This window comes from Lonchura striata, chromosome Z (assembly GCF_050655825.1).
Source record: "Lonchura striata isolate lonStrDom1 chromosome Z, ASM5065582v1, whole genome shotgun sequence".
Classification (NCBI taxonomy): Eukaryota; Metazoa; Chordata; class Aves; order Passeriformes; family Estrildidae; genus Lonchura; species Lonchura striata.
This window is the reverse complement of record NC_140740.1, coordinates 84970764-84991733: the sequence shown is the minus strand read 5'-3', so window position 1 is coordinate 84991733 and position 20970 is coordinate 84970764. Positions and strand designations below refer to the sequence as shown.

At 42.0% G+C, this 20970-nt stretch overlaps 1 protein-coding gene across 10 annotated transcripts in view; it reads left to right on the top strand.

The window, feature by feature from the left end:
• The window catches only part of PIAS2 (protein inhibitor of activated STAT 2), a 32279-nt gene extending 12324 nt beyond the window's left edge, over positions 1 to 19955 (top strand). For 2 of the 10 annotated variants that reach the window (XM_085567373.1, XM_085567374.1), the window contains exons 2-14: positions 1231 to 1705; positions 3873 to 3957; positions 4575 to 4625; positions 4720 to 4810; positions 8021 to 8155; positions 10083 to 10188; positions 10743 to 10816; positions 11639 to 11799; positions 12369 to 12502; positions 12949 to 13117; positions 15336 to 15475; positions 17298 to 17335; positions 17985 to 19955. In XM_085567373.1, coding sequence (XP_085423499.1) covers positions 1231 to 1705; positions 3873 to 3957; positions 4575 to 4625; positions 4720 to 4810; positions 8021 to 8155; positions 10083 to 10188; positions 10743 to 10816; positions 11639 to 11799; positions 12369 to 12502; positions 12949 to 13117; positions 15336 to 15475; positions 17298 to 17335; positions 17985 to 18170 — 1845 coding nt within the window. In that variant the 3' untranslated portion in view covers positions 18171 to 19955. Of the gene's footprint in view, positions 1 to 1230; positions 1706 to 3872; positions 3958 to 4574; positions 4626 to 4719; positions 4811 to 8020; positions 8156 to 10082; positions 10189 to 10742; positions 10817 to 11638; positions 11800 to 12368; positions 12503 to 12948; positions 13320 to 15335; positions 15476 to 15973; positions 16033 to 16802; positions 16965 to 17297; positions 17336 to 17984 lie in introns of those variants that run through there. The other 8 variants (XR_014951480.1, XR_014951481.1, XR_002465843.3 and 5 more) reach the window with 8 other exon arrangements.
• Positions 19956 to 20970: the final 1015 nt, after the last annotated feature.

The window sequence follows — 20970 nt, the reverse complement described above, 5'->3', positions numbered from 1 at the left end:
ATCAGATCTGTGTCAGAACACAAGTGTTTACTCTGTGTAGTAAGGTCTTGGATGATAAAGTCCAAACAACTGTGTTTTGAATTGTGTCCCTTTTGAAATCAATGCCAAAAGCTGAGTAAGAGTCCAGATGCACTTCTGAACTGTTGGTAAAAATACATATGATCCCTGATGTCCACTATTTCATAGCTTCTGTTAGCACCTTCATTCCTTGAGTCTGGAGTTACCATGCTGCAGCAGCACAGATTGAAGGCAGGTCTTCTTTCACCTTTAAAAACTTTACCTCCTTGCTATGGTGAAAGAGTCTCCCAGAAATTGGGAGGAAGTTGGCTAGAAGTACTCTGGACAACTTTATACCTCTGGAATGGAGGTATAAAGTGCTCACAAAACTGTGAGATGATGCATCCGTGCAAGTTAATTCTTACAAGCAGTGAGGCACAAGATTGTTTCCTTTTGTATAGTGGGCTTTTCTTTTTTTTTTTAATTTACATTTTCAGAAACAGTAGTATTCTAATTTTTTTAACTTCACAGTTCAATCCTCAGTCTTCCAAAACTAACCTGATAACCAAGTAAATAGTATTGTTTGTTTTGAAGATACCTTTGTGACTCTTGATACGAGAATGTGATCTGAAAAGGACAGGAGGTGCTTTGTGGCATTTGAAGAATAAATTATGTTTGTGTATCATACTGTATGCCACAGTTTACAGTAGGTAATATAGCTTTTAAGAACTGTCCTCCTTGCTGTGCATATCTTTCAGCAATGAAATATGCCTATCTCTCTTTATGCTTGCCTTTAACAGTGTCCAAAATAAAGGGAGTTTCACAATAAACTATTCAGAAAATAAAAAATAAAATAAGGAAGTGCTTAAAGTGTGTTGGGAGACAGGTGATAATACTGATTCACTTGATTTTTTTTTTTGTTTGATATTTTGTTCCACAAAGTGAGACAGATTCTTTGTGGTACAGCTTGTGCTTGTGAATTTAAGATTTTGTTGCTACTATTGTTTGAGCATGGAAACAAATCTTTCATGGGCAAACTCAACCTGCATCCTGGACACTTTGTTTCTTCATTTTAAACTAACTGTAAGTTTGTGTTCTGTGAAGGTGTGGGCAGCACCCATAACCAAGTGACAAGTTGTCAGATTAGAGATGAAAGAGGCCGCATCATACTCCTGGAAAGGCCTCCTTGGGGTGCTGTTGGCTCACCTGTGCTTTCCTCTCTTTCCTTTTTAGAATATGGTATCAAGTTTTCGTGTTTCTGAACTGCAAGTGCTGCTGGGATTTGCTGGACGTAATAAAAGTGGGCGCAAACATGACCTCCTGATGAGGGCACTGCACTTACTGAAGAGCGGCTGCAGCCCAGCAGTTCAGATCAAAATCCGAGAACTCTACAGGCGTCGGTACCCAAGGACGATTGAGGGGCTGTCGGATTTATCGGCTATAAAACCTGCAGCATTCAACTTGGACAGCAGTTCCTCTCCAGTCGAGCCTGACTTGGCTGTCGCGGGCATTCACCCACTCCCTTCCACTTCAGTCACGCCCCAGTCGCCATCCTCACCTGTCAGTTCTGTGCTCCTCCAAGACACTAAGCCCCACTTTGAGATGCAGCAGCCATCCCCTCCGATTCCCCCTGTTCATCCTGATGTTCAGCTGAAAAGCTTACCTTTCTACGATGTGCTCGACGTGCTCATTAAACCCACGAGTCTAGGTAAGTGTTTAATACCTCTGCAGCTTGCTTAACTCATTAAATACGCTTTGCTTCTGACAATACTGAGCCCAGACTTCAGTGAGTTTTTTGACCTGGGACAAATGGAAACTCCTTTCCTTTTATGTCTTTGCCTTTTCCTTTTCTTTACCATTTTCCCCAAAAGTGCAAAACCACACTTGAGAAGATAGAGTTTTCTGTTATAAAAGTAATACGATTAAAGATTTTTCCCTTTTCAATATTAAGAAGAAGAGTAGGGTTATTCAGCTGGAAGGTACCTACTATGATCTTCCAACTGTCTGACCAAAAGTTAGAGAATAATAGTTAAGGACATTGTCCAGATTCCTCTTATACACGGACAGCTGAAAGCGTTGACTGCTTTTCTTTGAGCTTTGTTGTGGTGTTTGGCCACCCTCCTGGTTACAAAATGTTTCCTAATACCTAGTCTGAACCTCCACTTTTTGGCTGAAAGTTTTGGACCTGAAATTTCTGCCTAGTGCAAATGAGGATCGTTTTGTCAGGAGTAGCAGAGAGAAGGGATTTCAGAGTCAGTAATTGACAGTTTGCAGCAGGGTAAAAAGGAGTTCGTTGGTTTGCTACTTCACCCTTATCTCACTTGCAACAATTCTGCAGGCTCTGAGATCTGGCACTGAAATAGATACTTTGTGCTGTGATGTTGTGCTCAGAGTGGTGAAGTTTCTCAGCCTGAAAGTTGTTGCAATACTGTGTGTTATAATATGGAGTGGACATTGTCTTCCAAATAGCCTGAAATCAGGTTTATCTTGCCAAGTGCCTCAGTCTTGAATATTTTTAATTATTTGGAGCTACATCTTCTGTCTTGAAGTTCAGTCTGGCTTAAATTACATGTTCCGTAACTATTTAGTAATATGTTTATAAAATAGTTTGCATCCTCTTAAGCAATTTCATTTTTTAACTGATCATGAAGTCTTTTAGGCTGTGACTCGTAACTCATTGAGGGATGACTGATCATCTGCCATCCTCCTGTACCTAAAACTTTACCAACAAACTTTACCAGAAAACTTCACCAACAAACAGTAATTACAGCTAAGTCAGACAGCTAGGAGTATAGTCCACCTCATTGCTTCATGCTTGAGAGGGGATGAGTGTGGTATTCCTTTGCAATAATATGAGAGCACAAATGTAAGTGTGGGCTTTAGTTTTAACCCACACCAAATTAAGTAATAAAATACTTCCACTGTCTTTTACATGCGTTCAAGTAGTATTCTTAAATATCAAATGTGGTGTGTGTGTGCATACATGCACACTTTATCTGCTTGGAATTGCTTGAGGTACTTGGTGTGTGTGCTCCACCTGGCTTCCATTTCATCTTTGCCTCCTTTTTATGTGTTTTTTTATTTTCTGGGTATAGGAACCATTTCCACTGAATGTCACAGTGCACAAGACAGTCCAACTCTTCCAAATTTGCTTGTTTAGTTGTGCTATTTTTGCATTTGTCCTCCCTGTTGCTTATTTTAAATTGGACATGCACAATCTGCCTTTATTTCAGGTCAAAACTTTTAACTTCAATTTTAAAGGAAGTAGGAAAGTGACATATGTCTACTGTGGCCTTTACATACAGAAATATTGCCAATTCCCGTCACTGACAGACAAGTTATATTCTGGTGTGAACATTGTATTTATTTTTTTTGTCAGATGCCACTAAAGGGTAACTCCAGACATGAAGTCTAGCTGGCTTTTCTGGCTTGAGGGGTCCCTCCCTTCCTCCCCAAAGATTCCGTTACCTGTAGCTGTTTGTTAATTTTCCAGCTATCCATTAATAATTTCTGGTGCACATGTTCTTCCTGTGGTACCTTACTGTAGTTGTTGGCATCTCTGTGGCATTCCTTCTGTCAGATATCCAGTGAAATATTTTGTTGTGTATTTGTTCGAACCTTCCTCCTTTGGGAGAAAGGATTGTAACAGTTTGCCAAGCTGCTTTAGTACTGAAGTGTGATGTGATATTAAACCATCTGAAGGTAATTTAATGAAAGATTCATTCCATTGCTTTTTTTGTTAACAGTTGCATGCAGTTCAACCACCATTCGAGTGACTTAATTCCTTGTTCCAGACATAAACTGCAGATCCTGTTTTAATCAATGGCTTTAATCACCATGGTTCAACCTCTTTTGTGTCTTTTTTCTTCTTCTAGTACAGAGCAGTATTCAGAGGTTCCAGGAGAAGTTTTTTATCTTTGCTTTAACACCTCAGCAGGTCAGAGAAATCTGTATTTCCAGGTAAGAAGTAAGAATGTGGTATGGTGTAGGTAAATTTCTACAGAATTTCAGGAGAAAGTGTGAGGCTTTCATTCACCATGTGCATCACTTACTCTGCAGATGCAGAGTGATAATCCTCACTGAAGTTACTCTTGAGTTTATATCTGTTCTGTTTCCTTCAGGAACAACTGTGCACAGAATTTGTGTGCATTTTGTGAAAATCATACCCTGTTAAAGAATTAGCAATTACTCAGTTCCAGATAATTGTTGTTGTTCAGAGAGGTGCAAAGCTTCCCCACATTTCTCTTGGCTGCAGGAATGGAAGCCTGCTTTTCTTTTTTTCCCAGGGTTGATGTTGTAAACTATGAAAATCCGTAGGTGCTTTTTCATCCCTGGCAGCATCCTACTTTATTGTTGTTGTGAACTTTTGATGGAAGATGCTGATCCTGAAGCCCTGTGTAACCTGGGAGAAGTTAAACAGAAATGTCACCTGTAAGGTGTTCATAGCTCAATAAAAAAAAAAAAAACAAGAGCAAAGTTTAGTGACGCTGGGGCAGGTGTGTCAGTTGTTTCTCTGTATGGCTGCAATATGAGTCCTGCTAAGTAGATACTTCTATTTTTCTTTCTCTTTGTCACAGGGACTTTTTGCCTGGAGGCAGGAGAGATTACACAGTCCAAGTTCAGCTAAGGTACGTTTTGTGCAGTGTTCTCTGAAAACTTAAGTGGCTGATGGATGTTCGTGGGGACACTTGAAAATGATGCTTTCTCTTTCTATGGATACAGGCTATGCCTAGCAGAGACAAGCTGCCCTCAAGAGGATAATTATCCTAATAGTTTGTGCATTAAAGTAAATGGGAAGCTGTTCCCATTGCCAGTAAGTATGTATATATGTATTTGTGGCTTCTTGGTGACTTGGGGAGTGTGTATGTGTTTTTCTGTAGTGTTAGCTTGCCAAAGCAGTCAAGCTGTTTGTTATCACTCAGATTTCTCTAATGTTAGGTGTGGAGTTTGTACATTTGCTGTGTGGGATAGCCATTAGTTCTGTTAATCATATTACAGCCACGGCACTAACTAAATGTGATTAAGCCCCCTACAGCAAACCTCGTCTTTTGCTGTTATCGTAACTAAATAATTCAAAACCAATCTGCTGTCTGCATGGAGAATCCTCCTCACAGGTGCTCAGACTGAGTTTATTTGAGGGTGGTAGCCCTTGCTGTGTGGGCTGCCTGTATTTGTGAGAGGCTTGAGTTCCTTCTTCTGAGGAAATGGCATCAGCGTCTTGTGTGCCACTTGTGCACTGCTAGGGCACCATTGTTGTGGGGATGAAGGACAGAGGTGTTTTAGGGTTCCTAGCACATTGCTGATACTGTAACAGAACACTGTTGGCAGTCACACTTCAGGAGTGTCTGATGTTGCAAAAATTAGTGCATAGTCACAGGGTTATCTGGAGGCCTGGGTATAGACAGAAAGGGAAAAGCTTTCTCATTCTCAAAATACCTCTGGAATGGGTTTCTCTCTTTTTTTCTTTCAATAGAACAGGGAGAAGCTCTTGCACCTTGCACAGCCCATTCAGAAATACTTCTTGAGGCTATAAAGTGTGGTAAAAGTCATGGAAAAGAGGGTTTTTTCAGTAGTGGGTTTGCAAAGATACCATGTGGAGAGAGAAGGTGTGAAACCTCTTTTTCAAATTGTTTTTAACCACCTTGGTGTATCAGACATATTGTTTTATACCTTCCCTCCTCCCCTATGCAACTCTGACTGCTTTTTTTTTGTTTGTTTGTTTTTGCCTCTACTCAGTTTAAATAAGACTCCTTAGATTCTCTTCCTCCTACTTCAGTGTTCAGGTTATAAATGGTTTCTTTCTCACATTTTCTGGTCATTGTTTTCTGCAAGTGCTGGTTACGTTCTGTGTGATAACTTTGACGGTTTTCTCTTCTGCAGATTGTCTTTCAGCAACCAATGAAAAATAATTCAGTCTGATGTTATCTTTTGGGCATCAGTGTCAGCTGATTCTCAATCTTGTTAACATAGGTTACACCCTGCTGTGCTCTCCATTTTGTGCACAAGGTGTCACAGTTGTAGCAAAACCTACTACTAATCTTGGATTATTACTTTGCTTTAGGCTTAAATCTGCTAGGCTCTTCCTGCACGTGGTAAAATGATTTTTTAATCTGTTCAGCTGAACCTTAGGTGGGAAAGTGAAGAAATCACTATTGTCTTGGCAACTTCTCCTCCTCATTCACTGTGAGCTGAATGACAAATAGAGTCTCAGTCTAAGCGCTTCTGCAGACTTTTTTTTTTTGTTCATTTGGTCTCTCTCTGCATCATCTGGCACTTCTTTCTGTTGCAGGAAGTGTAAGGTAACTTCTTTGCTTCAAAGACCACTGTTTTCCATTTCCAGTAGTGTTAGGTAATTAACCAGTGATGCCAGCTTCTGTTGCCCACTTGCACAGTTCATAAGTGAGCTTCTGTCTTTGCCTGGTAGGGCAGTTCATGCCTCTGCAGAAGTCTGTAAATTACTCTTGGTCATCTCCTTCCTTGCAATCCTTACCAGAAGCTTCGGAGAAATGCTGCCTGTGTGCCAATACTGTACCAGGTTCTGCTAATGTTAACATGTTTCCTTGTATACTGCATCTGTGTCACTGGGAAAAGCCAGATAAATGATCAGTTAGGCTTTCTCCTGATGAATTTCCTTGCTGTGGCAGATGATACCTGCCTTGAGTAGTGTGGTTCTTTAAAGAACCATGGAAGACTTCAAGGCCTCAATAATATTGGCAGTTTCTTGTCACTAGAGTTGGCAGCCTGCCTAAACAGTGCCAGGCCAAGCTGGTTGGGAGGCAAACAGAATGCTTCTAAAAAGACAGGAAGGGAAGGTTCCAAATTGTTGTAGGAGTATGAGGGTGAACCTGTTCTCAAGAATAGGCTCTGTGGAAGAAAAGACTAAAAGCTTTACTGAAACAAAGCATGTGCACTGCAGAGTCTCTCTCTGGAAGAAAAAATTGTGAAATGTAAGAGAGCTTGCATTCACTCTCTTCTGAAATAATTATATATTTTAAATGTGAAATTATCACCAGTTCCCATATATCTGCTGCCTCTGTGTTCTGGAATAAAGCCCTTGTGGCATACTGGGCTAGTGAGTAGAAGAGGCTGTTTATATATTTTTTTAAATTATTATTGTTTTTATTTCCAGACTTAGCATCTTTCAAAGTAACTCCTTTACCAAGCACTAGGTTGTGAATGTGTGTGTATTTCTCTGGCTAAAGAAATACTTATTTTTTTTCTCGGCATATCCTTTCTCGGTAATTTTGTTTAATGCATCAATAAGGTCTGTGCAAGAGGCCAAGCTGCATCTTGCTGGCATCCTTCAGGTGCAGGATGAGTTTGAGATGAGTGGCTGCAGGCTGGCTGTGAGCTCAGAGCAGAGATTCTCAGAGTGGCTCTGTCAGACTGGCTTGTTGTCATCATGACAGATGCAGGGTGAGAGGAATAAGCCACAGGCTTATTGCGTGACGAGGGTGTTGGAACAGGATGATCTTTAAGGTCACTTCCAATCCAAACCATTCTGATTCCATGATCTCTTAAATACACTCCATGGGTACTCCATGTGCAGTCCTTCAGGGGCCTTGGCAGAGAACAGGTGACACCTGTTGCTAATGGGGCCAGAGGTAGTTGATACGAGGCAAAGAAGTCACGGAGGGGATGTGGAGCTCTTGGAGCAAGGTATAATTGTTTCTTAATCAGTGAAGTGTTTTCAGTGTCTGAGACACTGAGTTAAGTCTTCATTACTTACTCTGTTTGTCACTAAGGCTATGATCTTGTGATGTTTCACTGTGTTCCAGTAGGGCATGGTGAGAAAGAGGACAGAACTTCCACATGACCTTTTACTCTTCCAGTGAACTACCAGAACCCAAACTGTGTTCTCTATCACTTTTCCAGCCATTCTGTAAAACCCTTTTAAAACAATAAATGCCTTATAACTGTGTTTGAGTTTGGTGATCTGCTGTTTAAAACTAACAAGTACATGTCAGCAGTTTCAGTGCACTGGGGAGTCTGGGTAACACATCCATTGTCCTTTTTTCCACAGGGATATGCTCCACCACCAAAAAATGGAATTGAACAGAAGCGACCTGGGCGTCCCTTGAATATCACATCTCTAGTCAGGCTGTCATCAGCAGTGCCAAACCAGATTTCCATCTCCTGGGCTTCTGAAATTGGAAAGGTAACCTGCATGTTCTGTAGGATGTAGGAAGTCATCTAAATAAGCTATTTGAGCATTCCCGCTCCCTTCCTGCCTGATGTGGCTGGCAAATGTTTTTTGTTAGGTGGCTGAACTTACTGTCAGTGCCAGGAAACAAAGTTTGCTCTAGAAGTGTGGTAGTTTTCAGTAACACATGTGGGATCTACATACAGATGGAAAGATTTTCTTACAGGGTTCACATTCAAAAGTCTGCTTTTAGAGTTTGCCTGAAATGCATGTCAAAAATAACAAACTTCTTGTGGTGTGAATAGTAAATGCCCTTGTAGATTTATTAAGGAAAGAAAAGGAGAGTGCAAGGAATTTTTTACTTCAACCTAGGTTTAAAAAACTGTTGCAGCACCCTTTCAGCTGCTGTCAAGTCAAGAACTATTTATTCCTTATCTGTGACTGTTTGTGTTAATTCTGGATGCAGTTATCAAAGTAGTTTTCTCTACGAGTTTTAATTCAAAATCAAATTCTCTGGACTAAAAATACCACAAATTTAGAAGAGACTCCAGTATAAGCATTTATAATAAAATTTTAGAAAGAAATTGGATTGAAAGATAATGTTCAAAAAATAAATGAGGGGTCAGTACTGACATCAAAGGAGGATTTTCTAGAACAGGGATGGAGATAAATATCTGAGCCATTGCTTCCCAGTCAAAGCACAGAATCTTAAAATGGCTCCAGTCCTGTGTGTGGTCTTGGCCTCTTATGCTGAGGCCTGCTAGCTTTCCTCCCTGTATGCCAAAATATACTCTGAAGGAAGCAGATGACTTGGAATGCTTGGACATCCTCCACTTGGCCTGAGAGGTGAAGCGAGTTCTGTGGTTTAGTGCTGGTGCCAGAATTTGCAGAATTTTCATCCTCAAAGTGACCAGGTGTCACATAAGGGCTTGTTGGCATGGACTGGGCTGATACTGGAGGGCTGCTGAGCCAAGGGGGCATAAACCCCTTGCTGCTGGGCAGACTGAGCCTGTAGAATCCTCTGTAAGGCAACAAGTGGCCATTCTTTAAGGAAAAAAACAAAAATCTGGGTTTCTTAGTGCTTTCATGTGCAATTAGAATGCTTTATATGCTGCTCTAGGTAAGAGCTGGTTTTCCTATAGGTGGTGAAGGATGAGCAGGGCTGTAGGAGTTTTTTGAAGTTCCTGTGTAGTACCCAGGCAGTGCAGGAGCCATAGGAAGATGGCTGGCAGGCAGTGGAAATAAGAGGTCGCAGGTTGTTCTTGTTACGTGGATATGAAACCATTATTATCCTGCAGCACTGGGGCTTGCAGACTTTTCATTAGTGACCTAGAAGAGGGAGTGAACAGTGAACAAAAGAAGCTGACAAGTGGTGTGAGTTAGGGAGGAGTAGAAATTGCTGGGGAATGGGGCCAGGCTCAGTGGAACGGACATGGTGTAACAAGGCTGGGTTTAGAAGCAGAGAACAAGCTAAAGAAAAGGTGCAAAGAAATTGGGGCAGCTCTGTGCCATCTGAATCTGTTGTTTATACCATAAAGACCATTTATCTTTTGTCAAGTGATTCTTTGAGCTCCCCACTGACACTGGAAAAAAGGGGAAGATTAAGGAGACAAAATGTAAGAAATTCTTAAAAGACCACATGTATGAAATGTGTTGCATATGATCTTTCCAGGAGAAGAGCTCGGATTGTCTCTTGATTGTGAAATTACCTCTTAATTCAGTCATAACTGGAGTTTGGTAATTAGAACTGACTGGCCAGAGAATTCTGGCAGAATGTTGGACCTCCACAGAATTGAAGTTGTCTGTCAATGCTCTTCGTAATGATTAAGCAAAAAGTCACATTTTTGTTTTTACTGTATGCTACAAGTTGTGTAGTCATCTATTGTCCTAGCGAGAGTATGATAAGAAATCAACATTTAATCTTTAATTCTTCTTTTTGTAGAATTACTCCATGTCTGTGTATCTGGTTCGCCAGCTCACCTCAGCTATGCTTTTGCAGAGGTTAAAAATGAAAGGTATCAGAAATCCTGATCATTCCAGAGCTCTAAGTAAGTAATTAACTTGCCTGTCTGTACTTTTGGAGGGTGGTTATTGGCTCTTTAAAACTAGAATTGGTAATACAGAAGATATTTGCTATATTTTGAGAATAAAGTCTATGCCTGGGATTTCACAGGTTCTCTGGGCTGTTGGTGAGGCATCACACTCTTTTTCAGTGAGGATTTTTAGGGAGCATACCCAGAGATCCCAGCTGAAATGTGGTTTTGGAAATGCCACAAGCCCTTACTATTCTGGGCTATGAGGTGCAGCTAGATGTCCTGAGTTCTCTTCACCTGTACCTCACTCACACAATGGTTTATTTATCTCTTGACATGTTGGGTTGAGTTTTCTCTGTGTGGTTTTACTGCATCTGCAGTCAAACAACATCTGATAATGTGATGCAGTTTGCCCATTGCTGATAAGTAATGAAACTGTTGTTGTATATGAACTAGTTTCCTAGATTAATTTTTTTAGATAGCTGAAAGAAAGGTGTATGTACTACTGAACCAAGGTTAGCATTTGAAATAATGACCTCTATGTATAACTTCTTAATTTATTTTAATAGTTAAAGAAAAACTAACTGCAGATCCTGACAGTGAGATTGCCACAACCAGTCTGCGGGTGTCTCTGATGTGTCCTGTAAGTATGGCTGGAAGTTTCCGGGTAATATTCATATTTTCATCTGTACTGCAGAACTGGGCTGCTTTTCAAAGGCCTTGCTTTAGAAACCTCACTTGTTTTATATTTTATTAGCAAGCTAAGATAAAATAGTGGGGAGAAGCAGCAGTAACCTAGCTGTGGTTTAGGACAGTGGGTGCCTCAGCTGTGATGCACTGAGTCAAGCTGCTACTTGTGTACAGTGAGGCCTGTAGAAGGATTTATCTCCTATATTGACGTGCTGAGGCTAATCAGGCAGGTTGACAGAATAATTAAAGAATGGAATGATAATTAAAACCTCTTATCTCCTCATCTTGGTGGCTTTGCCTATACTGTAGATGCAGAAGCAAACAGAAAAACAGGTGATCACCTTATAACAAGGTAATGCTGCCTTGGGGGTTCTCTTGTCAGGAAGAAAATGGTCATTCTGAGATTAATAATAAGTACCTGGAGCTCAGGAAAACACCTGAAATACTGAATTAAAAGAAAATTATAGAAGTGGGTATTTCAGTTGATTGTTTAAGAAAAATGAAATCCTGCAAATAACATTGTTTCAGGTTCATTAGAAGTATTTCTGACTGTTTTCAGTGTGGTGAAGCCTTGGAGCAGGGTTTTAGTTTTTCCTTTAAGAGCTCTGTGTGGGTGCTGTGATGGGGTGGATTTAGTTGGAGCACCCTTAGCCCCAGACACTTCTGTAGTGAGCAGGAAGAGTTGTTTCACCAGGTGCCTCTGGATTCATTGTTAACCATTCAGACCTGTTTCTCTGTCTTCTATTCTGACACCCTTTAAATGCATCTCCTTCAGCTGGGAAAAATGAGACTGACAATCCCATGCAGGGCTGTGACTTGCACACACCTGCAATGTTTTGATGCTGCTCTTTATCTTCAAATGAATGAAAAGAAGCCTACCTGGATCTGCCCTGTCTGTGACAAAAAGGCAGCTTACGAGAGCCTCATACTAGATGGGTAAGAAAGTTTTTCATTATGTACTCAGGAGCTACTTTTGTGACTTGAGGTTTAGCCATTTCATACTATTTTTTGTCAAAATACTTCAGACTGGCGAACCATTTCCATTAGTTTCTCTTCCCATAATGAGCTATGTACATTTATCTCCTAACTGCATCATCAAATTCCTGAGTCTCAGTGTATTTCCTCTGGGGAAATATAAATGCAACATAAAAGGACAGGTCTTCCTTTTACATGTCTCTATCCCTAAAAGGTGTTAACTTCAAAATGTAACTTCTAACTCGTACCAGTTGTCTAACTTGGTTCAAGGGGTGATGGATTCTGCTTCAGTATGGAAATCCATGCATTGCAGTAGTGTTGGAGTGAGTTATGGTGGATGGGTTGGGATTATCTTATTTTCTGATATCTGCAAAGGCTGTAATTACAGGCTTTCAGGTAAAGAGGAAGGAACTAGGGGGAGAGGAGACACAGTGGGTAGAAAGTGATCATAATTATCTTTCTATCTGTGTCTCCTTTTCACTTAGAATAAAATGTCACTTAGAATCAAAAAGGAAACTTTATTTTTTCAGCCTCTTTATGGAAATCCTTAATGAATGTTCTGATGTGGATGAGATCAAATTCCAGGAGGATGGCTCCTGGTGCCCCATGAGGCCAAAGAAAGAAGCTGTGAAAGTGTCAAGTCCACAGTGCACCAAAATTGAAAGTATGTACATCTGAGTACTGGTTGCAAACCAGCACAAAGTTTTGGAGACTTAGTTGTAGCTTGGATAATGTGTGTGGATGTTGGTGTTTCTTTTGTGGAGGGCTTACTACTACTAACCTTCTTGTAATTTAAGCTAGAGAAGAAAGGGTTGTATCTCTAAGAGTGCATTTTGATCTTTGTCTTTGCTCTTTATAATAGCAGTTAAGAAACTGAAAAGCTGCTTTTGTTTGCATCCTTAAAATGATAAGTGAAAACAAAAGTTTGTTCTTTGATAGTCTCAATGTGACACAGAAGAGTCATAAAGCAGGTACTGGGGCAAAATATTTTTTGTAATGGCCAGGAAGGTGATCTAGTGTACAGGATCTGGGTTCCTGGTTCTCTTGCAAATAGAAACTGCTGATATAACCAGCTTTTGGAGAACAATGTTGTTTTATTTTCTTGTTCAGGTTCCAGTGTTGTTAGCAAACCATGTTCCGTGACAGTGGCCAGTGAGGTAAACAAGAAGGTTGATGTTATCGATTTGACAGTAGAAAGCTCTTCTGATGAAGAAGAAGATCCACCAGCCAAAAGGAAGTGCATATTTATGTCTGAAATACACGGGAGCCCAACCAAAGGGTTTGTTAATTTTAAAGTTAGTTGTTATTCTGTAATGTCTCAGCTGAACTGATCTGTAGAGTAATGTAATCCAGTAGAGTAATTGGAATCCAGCTCTGCACTTGCTGAAGAGAATGTCTAGGCCTCTCCTGTAGAAGGTTGTATTGATGCAGTAACTTTGTACAGGGAAAATCTATTAAATAGATTTTTACCTCACAAAGAACTTTGTTTTTTGCGCTGACTGTTGCTCTGTTTTCAGGGACATTTCTCCATAGAAAAGGAACCTGACTAAGCTAGTAGGCAGTGTTCTCGTGAGAAAGTAGATTATGCCAAGTGGAGGAACTTCATGCACTCTTGCTGAGTTAGTGTCATCTTAAAGGCTTTTCTCTTGCTGTCTGCTATATCCTCTATCTAATCTGCTCTGGTGCCCAGGGAATGAGACTATGTTGTGTGTTTCATCCATCCTGTCAGTCTTGGAAGGAAGCCACTTTGCTGTTTTGAATCAAGATGAGCTTTTCCTCCGTCTCTCTGTTAAACCCTGGAATGTCTTGGATGCTGCTGTTGGCTGTGGTCATCAGTCAGTCCTGCACCTTGATTAGCACAACCAATGAATTCCCAAGTCCTCTGGTAACTCCTCCATCTTTGTAGTCAGGCCTGACTTCAGCACCAGGCTGACCAGCTTCTCTGCTGCTGTGCCACCTTCTGTCTGTCCTGATCTCTGCACCTCAGCTGGGGTGCTGCTTGTGGCTCCCACGTTTCTGCTCTTGGCCCGTGGGGCACCCCAGACCTGCAGGGAGGGAGGGCCACTAGTCAGGCTCACCAGCACTCACTGCTCCAAGCTCAGCTTTTAGTAGTGGCCCATCAGTTAGTGTTGCTGCCTGCATGAGGTGTGTGTCTGTGTCTCTCTGTGTAGTGGCTTATGACCTGTACTAAAATAATAATAATAAACAACCCAATCCCCTTCTGTTTTGAAGGTTCCCCTTCTCTTTCAGGAGTAATGAGCAGGTGTGGTGAGTCTCTAGTCCACAGGAATGTCTGTGTGGTCCTTGGTGAGCAAGTAGTTGGTTATCTTCAACCACTTTGAGCAGTGATACTGCAATGCTGTTGCTTTTTTGTGAGGATTGTGGAGGAGTCCTTCTGCAAGAAACTCTTCCTCACTTTTACAAGAAAGTGTAGCTACAAATAGATCTCTTAATGAAGTTTCAGAAGGCACCAAGGCTTCCTTCTGTGCTCCTATGTTTGAAATGGGTACCTGCAACTGTAATTGTAGGACTGACTTCTTTTCTCTCTATGACCCATGTATTTTCCTTGATTTTTGGGTATGGATATGGCATATTTTCATCTTTCAAATTCAGATCAAAGCCAGGCTTTTGGGGTTTAGCTTCTTTAAGCAGTGCTGTGTGAATGCTGACTTTGGGAAAACGAGAGTGTCTTCTTAGAGGAAGCAACAATGTAGGCTGAAGTATGAGAGGTGCCTGAGAAGTGAGGGTCTGAAATCCAAGGTTCTGACATCAGAAGCAGATTAACAGGTAGGAGTGTGGGAAGGAAGATGAGTGGATAACACTAAAGGCTGGAGAGAGCAATGCAGAGCATCTGGGAGCAGAATTCTGTGTTTTTCCACCTGCTTGGAGGTCATGATGTGTTTTATGCATGTGGCTGGTGCCTGGGCACCTGTGGCGGTGTTTGTAACAATGCTGTCAAGAGATCAGGCAGCATGAGGGGAAGCAGAAGGGTTGTAACATGCTTCTTGAGAGCTGAACTGGAGGCTGTGAGTGAAAACAGGCTTATATTTAATTCCCATCTGTGTAATCTCTGTCATCCTGTGGGGCAGGATAATGGCCAGTTGTGCCCTTGGTGTAATAGGTGGGCACTGAGCAGCAGTTCTGTGGAGAAATCAAATGGAACACTCTCCTCCTGGCTCTGGTCACCTTTACATCCCTCTGGGTGGTCACAGACACTCATTGGTCTTTGACTGTTGCCAATGACTCCAGCACTGTACTTTGTTTTAATGCCAACTTGCTCTTATGTCACAGCTGCTGTTGAGAGCCGAGATATGGTCATGTTATTGTGAAGACTGTTATGAAAAAGGAAATTAGAGTGGAGTACTGTGTAGTGAGTAGCCACGCTGTAGTTGTGTTGTTGCACGGTGACTTGTGAATGAGAGTGCGCAGCAGTGCGTGGTTTCCTTTGTGCAACTAACAGCCAGGTTGTTTGTAATTTCCCATGCTGTCTGAAACAGGGTTCTCATGTATCAGCCATCTACTGCCAGAGTGCCCAGCGTGACAACGGTCGATGCTGCTGCTATTCCTCCTTCATTAACAGACTACCCAGTACCATTCCATCACCCACCAATATCCAGTATTTCATCAGACTTGCCAGGTAGGTGCTGGGTGTTTTTCCTGTATGTTCTGACAGCAGTATTAATTTATGGGGTGGGTAGAAATTGGAAGAATTTATTAACTCTTTGGTTTTGGCTTTTTTTTTTAATGGAACAAGTCTATATGCAGTATGGCACTGATGTGATGTCTAGACAAGCCTAGTGTAGGCTGTCTGCCCATTTTCAGATTGCATTTTGCAGCAGTGATGTGAAAAGCACTGCTTTTGGGGTACAAACTGGCACGTGAGCACAGCAGCCAGAAACTGCTCTTGCCGTGCTTGGCCAGACTTTGTGTAAACATCCTGTAGTTAAGTGTTGTAGATGTGAAGGAGAGTAGTTGCTTGTTTTAGTTACTAGAGCTGTGAGGGTGCTGACTCATCCCAGCCCTCAGTGTAGTTACTCTGCTAGCTGATTGTAGTGGTGCTCTGTCTAGACTGTATGAAAAAGGTTAAGGTGAGCTACAATCTGTGAGCTGACCTCTATTGACTTTCTTTACCTAGACATACCCTAAATGCCTATGATGTATTCTTCAACACTGCTGCTAAATATCAGACAAAAGGTGGGGATACTGATTGTTTTCTATCCTGGCTCCTTGAAAAGAACACTGTGTATAGGGACTCTGGGGGTTCTCTTGGCCGGCTGTAACAAACCCAGAGCCCAGGAAGTGGTGACTTGTGGTGACAGGTGTCACTTTGGCCTCCTGTACTTCCCTTTCCCTGCTCCATTGCCTGTCTCCATTCCTCCCCTGCAACATCTCTGGGTTTTTTCCTCTTCTTTCAGCACCAGTTTGGCAATGAGATGGATATCATTCCCCTTGTTTCTCTGTCCATTTTGGCTCCCTTACTGCTCCCTCCCTCCACTTCTCCCTTGTTAAGAAATCAGTAGTCTTCCCAAATTGGACGGGAGAATAAGCTGAGAGAACAGAAGTCTAAAACTGTTGTTCAGCTCTTACCAACCAAGTTCTAGAACTTGTACAGACAAAAGAAGCTGTCAGTTCTGTAAATGCAACTGACCTTTAAAATCTCCTTCAAAATTTTTCTCTTAATAGAGAAGAGGAGGAGAGATTTCACGGGCCAGAAGAGATTTGGAGGTGAGGGGAGAGGGAGGGAGTATATCATTTCTTTCTGTTGACATAGCAAACACAAGGCCAATATTTAGAAAAAAAAAAAAAAAGTGGTAATTTCTCATTGGTTTCATAATTCTAAACATCTTGCCCTAAGTGCTTACACGCAAATGGTGTTTAAGATGGACACTAGTTGTGACTGCTCTAAGAGGATATACATTGAACTACTTGTAGTTTCCTCTTCTTCATTCCTTTTATTTGTCTAGACACAAAACGGGGATGATATTAGAAATGTTTCCTTATTGGCTGCCCGTGGGTGGAGGAAGAGACCTGCTGCTTGTTTTTGGACTTGTGCATGTTGTGACTTTACTTCATTCCAGCATCTTTAATGTGATGACACTCTTCATGTCCCAGTTTGGCCAAGTCAGGTACAATATGCAGTGAAACTTGCATTAATGAACCAACAGCTCCAAATGGCAACCTCCATCTAAGCAACCACATTGAACCACCCTGCAGTATTCAGTGAATAATACATCATTATGTCATCCTCATTATTAGAAAGAGCCACTTGTACTAGATAATTCGTTTTGCTGCTGCCTGAAGTAGTCGTTGAGAGTGGTGTCACAGTGGTATATTCCATTTAGAAACTCTCTATGAATTGCAAAATCTATTCTACAACCACAAAAAAAAAAAATCCTTAAATTTGTTGTGTGTGAATAAAAGAGAGACTTGACTATTTATAATCCTTCTCTTCTTCCTAGGTCTGGATGTTCTTTCGCTATTCCCAGTTGATTCACAGGTATGTTTCTCATCTGTTATCGGTTTAATTTCCAAGTCTGATTTTTTTGACATTGTGCTCCAGTAATTATCAGGGTGTCATCCAAACTGTGTTTGGAGTTCACTTGCTTAGAGCTAACCACAGTCTAGGAGCACCTAGCAAAAACTGGTAATGAAGATGCATTAAACAGGATTCAGTTTTGCCTTTCTATGATGAACCCAGGCCTGGAAACTCATTCTTTACTGACAGTTTGCCTTTTTAAAGTAAATATGTACTCAGCACTAACTTGAATATACCCAGAGTGTATTTGAGGCCCGGGCATAGGCTGCACAGAGCAGCTGTGGCTGCCCCATCCTTGGAATTGTCCAGGTTGGACAGGGCTTGGAGCAACCTAGCGTAGTGGAAGGTGTCCCTACCCATGGCAGGGGATGGAATGAGATAAGGTTTAGGGTTCTTCCAACCCAAACCATTCTGGAGAGCAAAAAGGGGAGGCTGAGGGAGGAGGTTCATGGCTGCCATCCCCACTTGGTCACCAATCTGCAGAACTCCGGTTCTCACCGCGGTCCCGCTTGGAACACGTCTGGTGCTTGTTGTGTGGGGAAGATGTATCTTCAGAGCATACATTTCTCTCGTGCAGTTAGTCTCTTCACTCTTCGTTGTTTGTTTCAAGCAGTACTGTCCTCCTATGTTTTTGGATAGTCTCACCTCAACCTTAACAAGCAGCACGCCTGGCAGCATCATCACCTCCACCAGCCACCACGAGAGCAGCACGCACGTTAGCTCCTCGGGCCGGGCCGAGGCCGGCGTCATCACCAGCAGCGGCGGCGGCGCGCCCGACATCATCTCCCTGGACTGACCCTCGGGGCAGCACGGGACCCCGCAGGCATTGCACACAGCTGCTGCTGCTGCTCCTTCCCCCCACCCCGGAATTCCAGCACCTCGGAGCTCACGCTGATATTTATTGAATGGATTTGCCTCCTGGGAGAGTGGGGTGAATTTCGCTGATGCTCGGAAGAGAAGCGATTGGATGACTTTTGGTTGGGTTTTTTTTCTTTCTCCTGCTCGTTGAATAGCTGGTGTAGAAAAGGCCCTTTTGAGAATACGTGTTCAAGCTTTTTGTTTGTTCTGGGGATACTGACTTTCTGTTGTGTGGATTCCATAAGTGCTTTTTAATTTTGTTGTAAAACACAGCAATAATGTAAAAACAAATGAGTTTGTTTTTTTGGGTTTTTTTTGATAAAGAAAAGCACTTACTCGCTCTAGGACAGCAGTTAGAAAAAAGTGCAAAAGTGTAGGAATTAGTGAATTTGTAATATTTTCACTGGGGCCTGTAATAAACTTCATTAAGAGAATGAAGCTTTGAAATAGCCATGACGTGTTTTATGTCTTGTTCCCCACATCCCCCATTAAGGGGACATAGTGGAAGCCACTATAAATGGAGTTGTTGGGGGTTTTTTGCCTAGATTCACGTTCATAAATGCAACAAGAGCCTAAGCTGTGACCTCTTTCTTTTTTTGTTTTTTGAGCTAGGAAGGGGACAGACTATCTATGCAAACCCTGCATCACACAGTCTTCTGTGCTGCCGTATTACAACTGGGACACCTTGCCACCACCAAAAACTCCCAGCATACAGCTGAATGCACAGCTGCATTCTGTGGTAGCTGTAAGAAGAATAAATATGAAAGAGTTTCTCCAGTGCAGGAATGTTTTCTAGAATTTCCTGATTATGGTTTATGCCTCTTCAGCACTTGCTGTATTCCATGTGGACTGTGAGGGAGGCTTGGCTTTTTAGGAAATAGAAGCCATAGCTGCACAGTGTCCCCACCTAATTTTGAATTGTGTGTTCAGGGCTTAATGATGCTTTGCCCCACATTTCCTGGCCTCCTGATTGTTGCTTTTCTACTTCAAAGGGAACAACTTTCCCCTGTTTTATTCCTCTAATGACTGTGCTGCTTTGTTAGTGTGTATGCAGTGTCTGCCCACACACACCTGGGGATAACCTCAGCAGTACTGTATATGGAAGAGGTTACAGACTAGGAAAACCAAGTCATTTCCATAGAGCTGGAATAATGATATTGTCTATGTATGCTGAAATAACAGCTTTTTGAGTGTTGCATTTCTGTTAAGTAACTGTATTTGAGATTATTTCTTCCCTAATGACCAGATCTTACTTTTTTTGCTAATTTTATGTTCCTTTTTTCTTACCTCTTTAGTTGGATGTCTGGTGCTTTTTGCCTTCCAGTACTGTTACAGTATTTGAACCAAGTACATGGATGAAATATATTGAAACAGGATGTTTTGTAATTTTTGTCTGCCCTGTATACCTACCTTTAATGCTGCATTACTGTTCCTTATTGCCTTTTTTGTATGATATTTCACGCAGTCCTGAGTTCACATGTTGGTCTTAATAGTGCCCCAATCTTTCTTTTCTTTTTTCTTATCAGTTTAATATTTTGTACCTGTTAAGGATCAGTTGTTAGCACGATTTATTTCCAATAAAACCATGCTTGTTATGAAGTTTTTCTTGATGGCCTGCAGCAGATCAGTGCTTTCTGCATCACCATTGCACGTCGACTTGACCTGTAAGTAGAGTGTGGAAAGAGGTTCCAAGAGTAATTCTGAATAAAAGATTTAAAACTGGTCTCTGCTGAAAATGCTGTTTGTGCTCTTGATGTCAAACTCGAGTGTGGCTGAGGGGATGAGAGCATCTCACATGTACATCAGAGAAGTGAAGTAAGGACAGGTGTCCTTAGGATGTGCTCTAAACACTCAGGGTATAATAAAATACAGCTGCAGTTTTGTAAATTACTGTGCCACATGTAGCAGGCAGTAATTGGGGCTGAGGCAGGACTGTGTTCTTCAGCCTAAAACCTTCCAGAGCCGTGACACCAACAGTGCAAGCTGAAGACGTTTCAGCCTGGATTGTCACGGGCCGTGGTGTGTGTGCGTTCCTGCAGTGCCAGTAAGTACAAGGCTTGTGTAACCCCTGAATCCTTGAACTCTGCTGGGGATGAGGGTGTACCAAGGTGGCTGAGCAGTGCGGTGTCCCCTTCCACCTTCCTGCCTCCACAAAAGAACAAGGAATTTGTTGGGATGGGTGGGGAGGGGCACAGGGGCTGCAGCTGAGGTGGGGCCTGCACCACTGCCCTGCTACTCAGTCAAGCTGGCCAGTGTAGCTAGGTGTGGCTTTGTTTATTTCCCTTTCAGCAAACCCTAAAACACATCAGAATGTCTGTCCAGGAACTTCAAACAAGAAAAAGCTTGGAGAAAAGGTTAGATAAGGTCTTGCCTGTTTCTGCTGTGGGAGTTTATGGTTGCAGCTTGGAGTGGACCGTATCAAATACACTTTTGAGCCAGCTGCAGAAGGGCAGTAAAGCTGCTGAGGTTAACACACTAATTCCTCCCCTCTGCACAGATAACACCACGCTGTGAAAGCCTTGCTCCACACACTGGTGTTCCCCTCACCTACTCATTTGCTATGAGTTTTTCTGCAGTTTCTGGAAGTGAGCTAGCTGCTAAAATCCTAGTGACAGGAAGATCTACTTTAAAGGCTCTCAGCCTGAAAGGGCTTCTGATTTTCATATTCACCATCCAATAAAGCTGCTGGAGAGCCATGGAGGCAGGAGTTTGCTGCCCAACACCATCACACCTGCTCC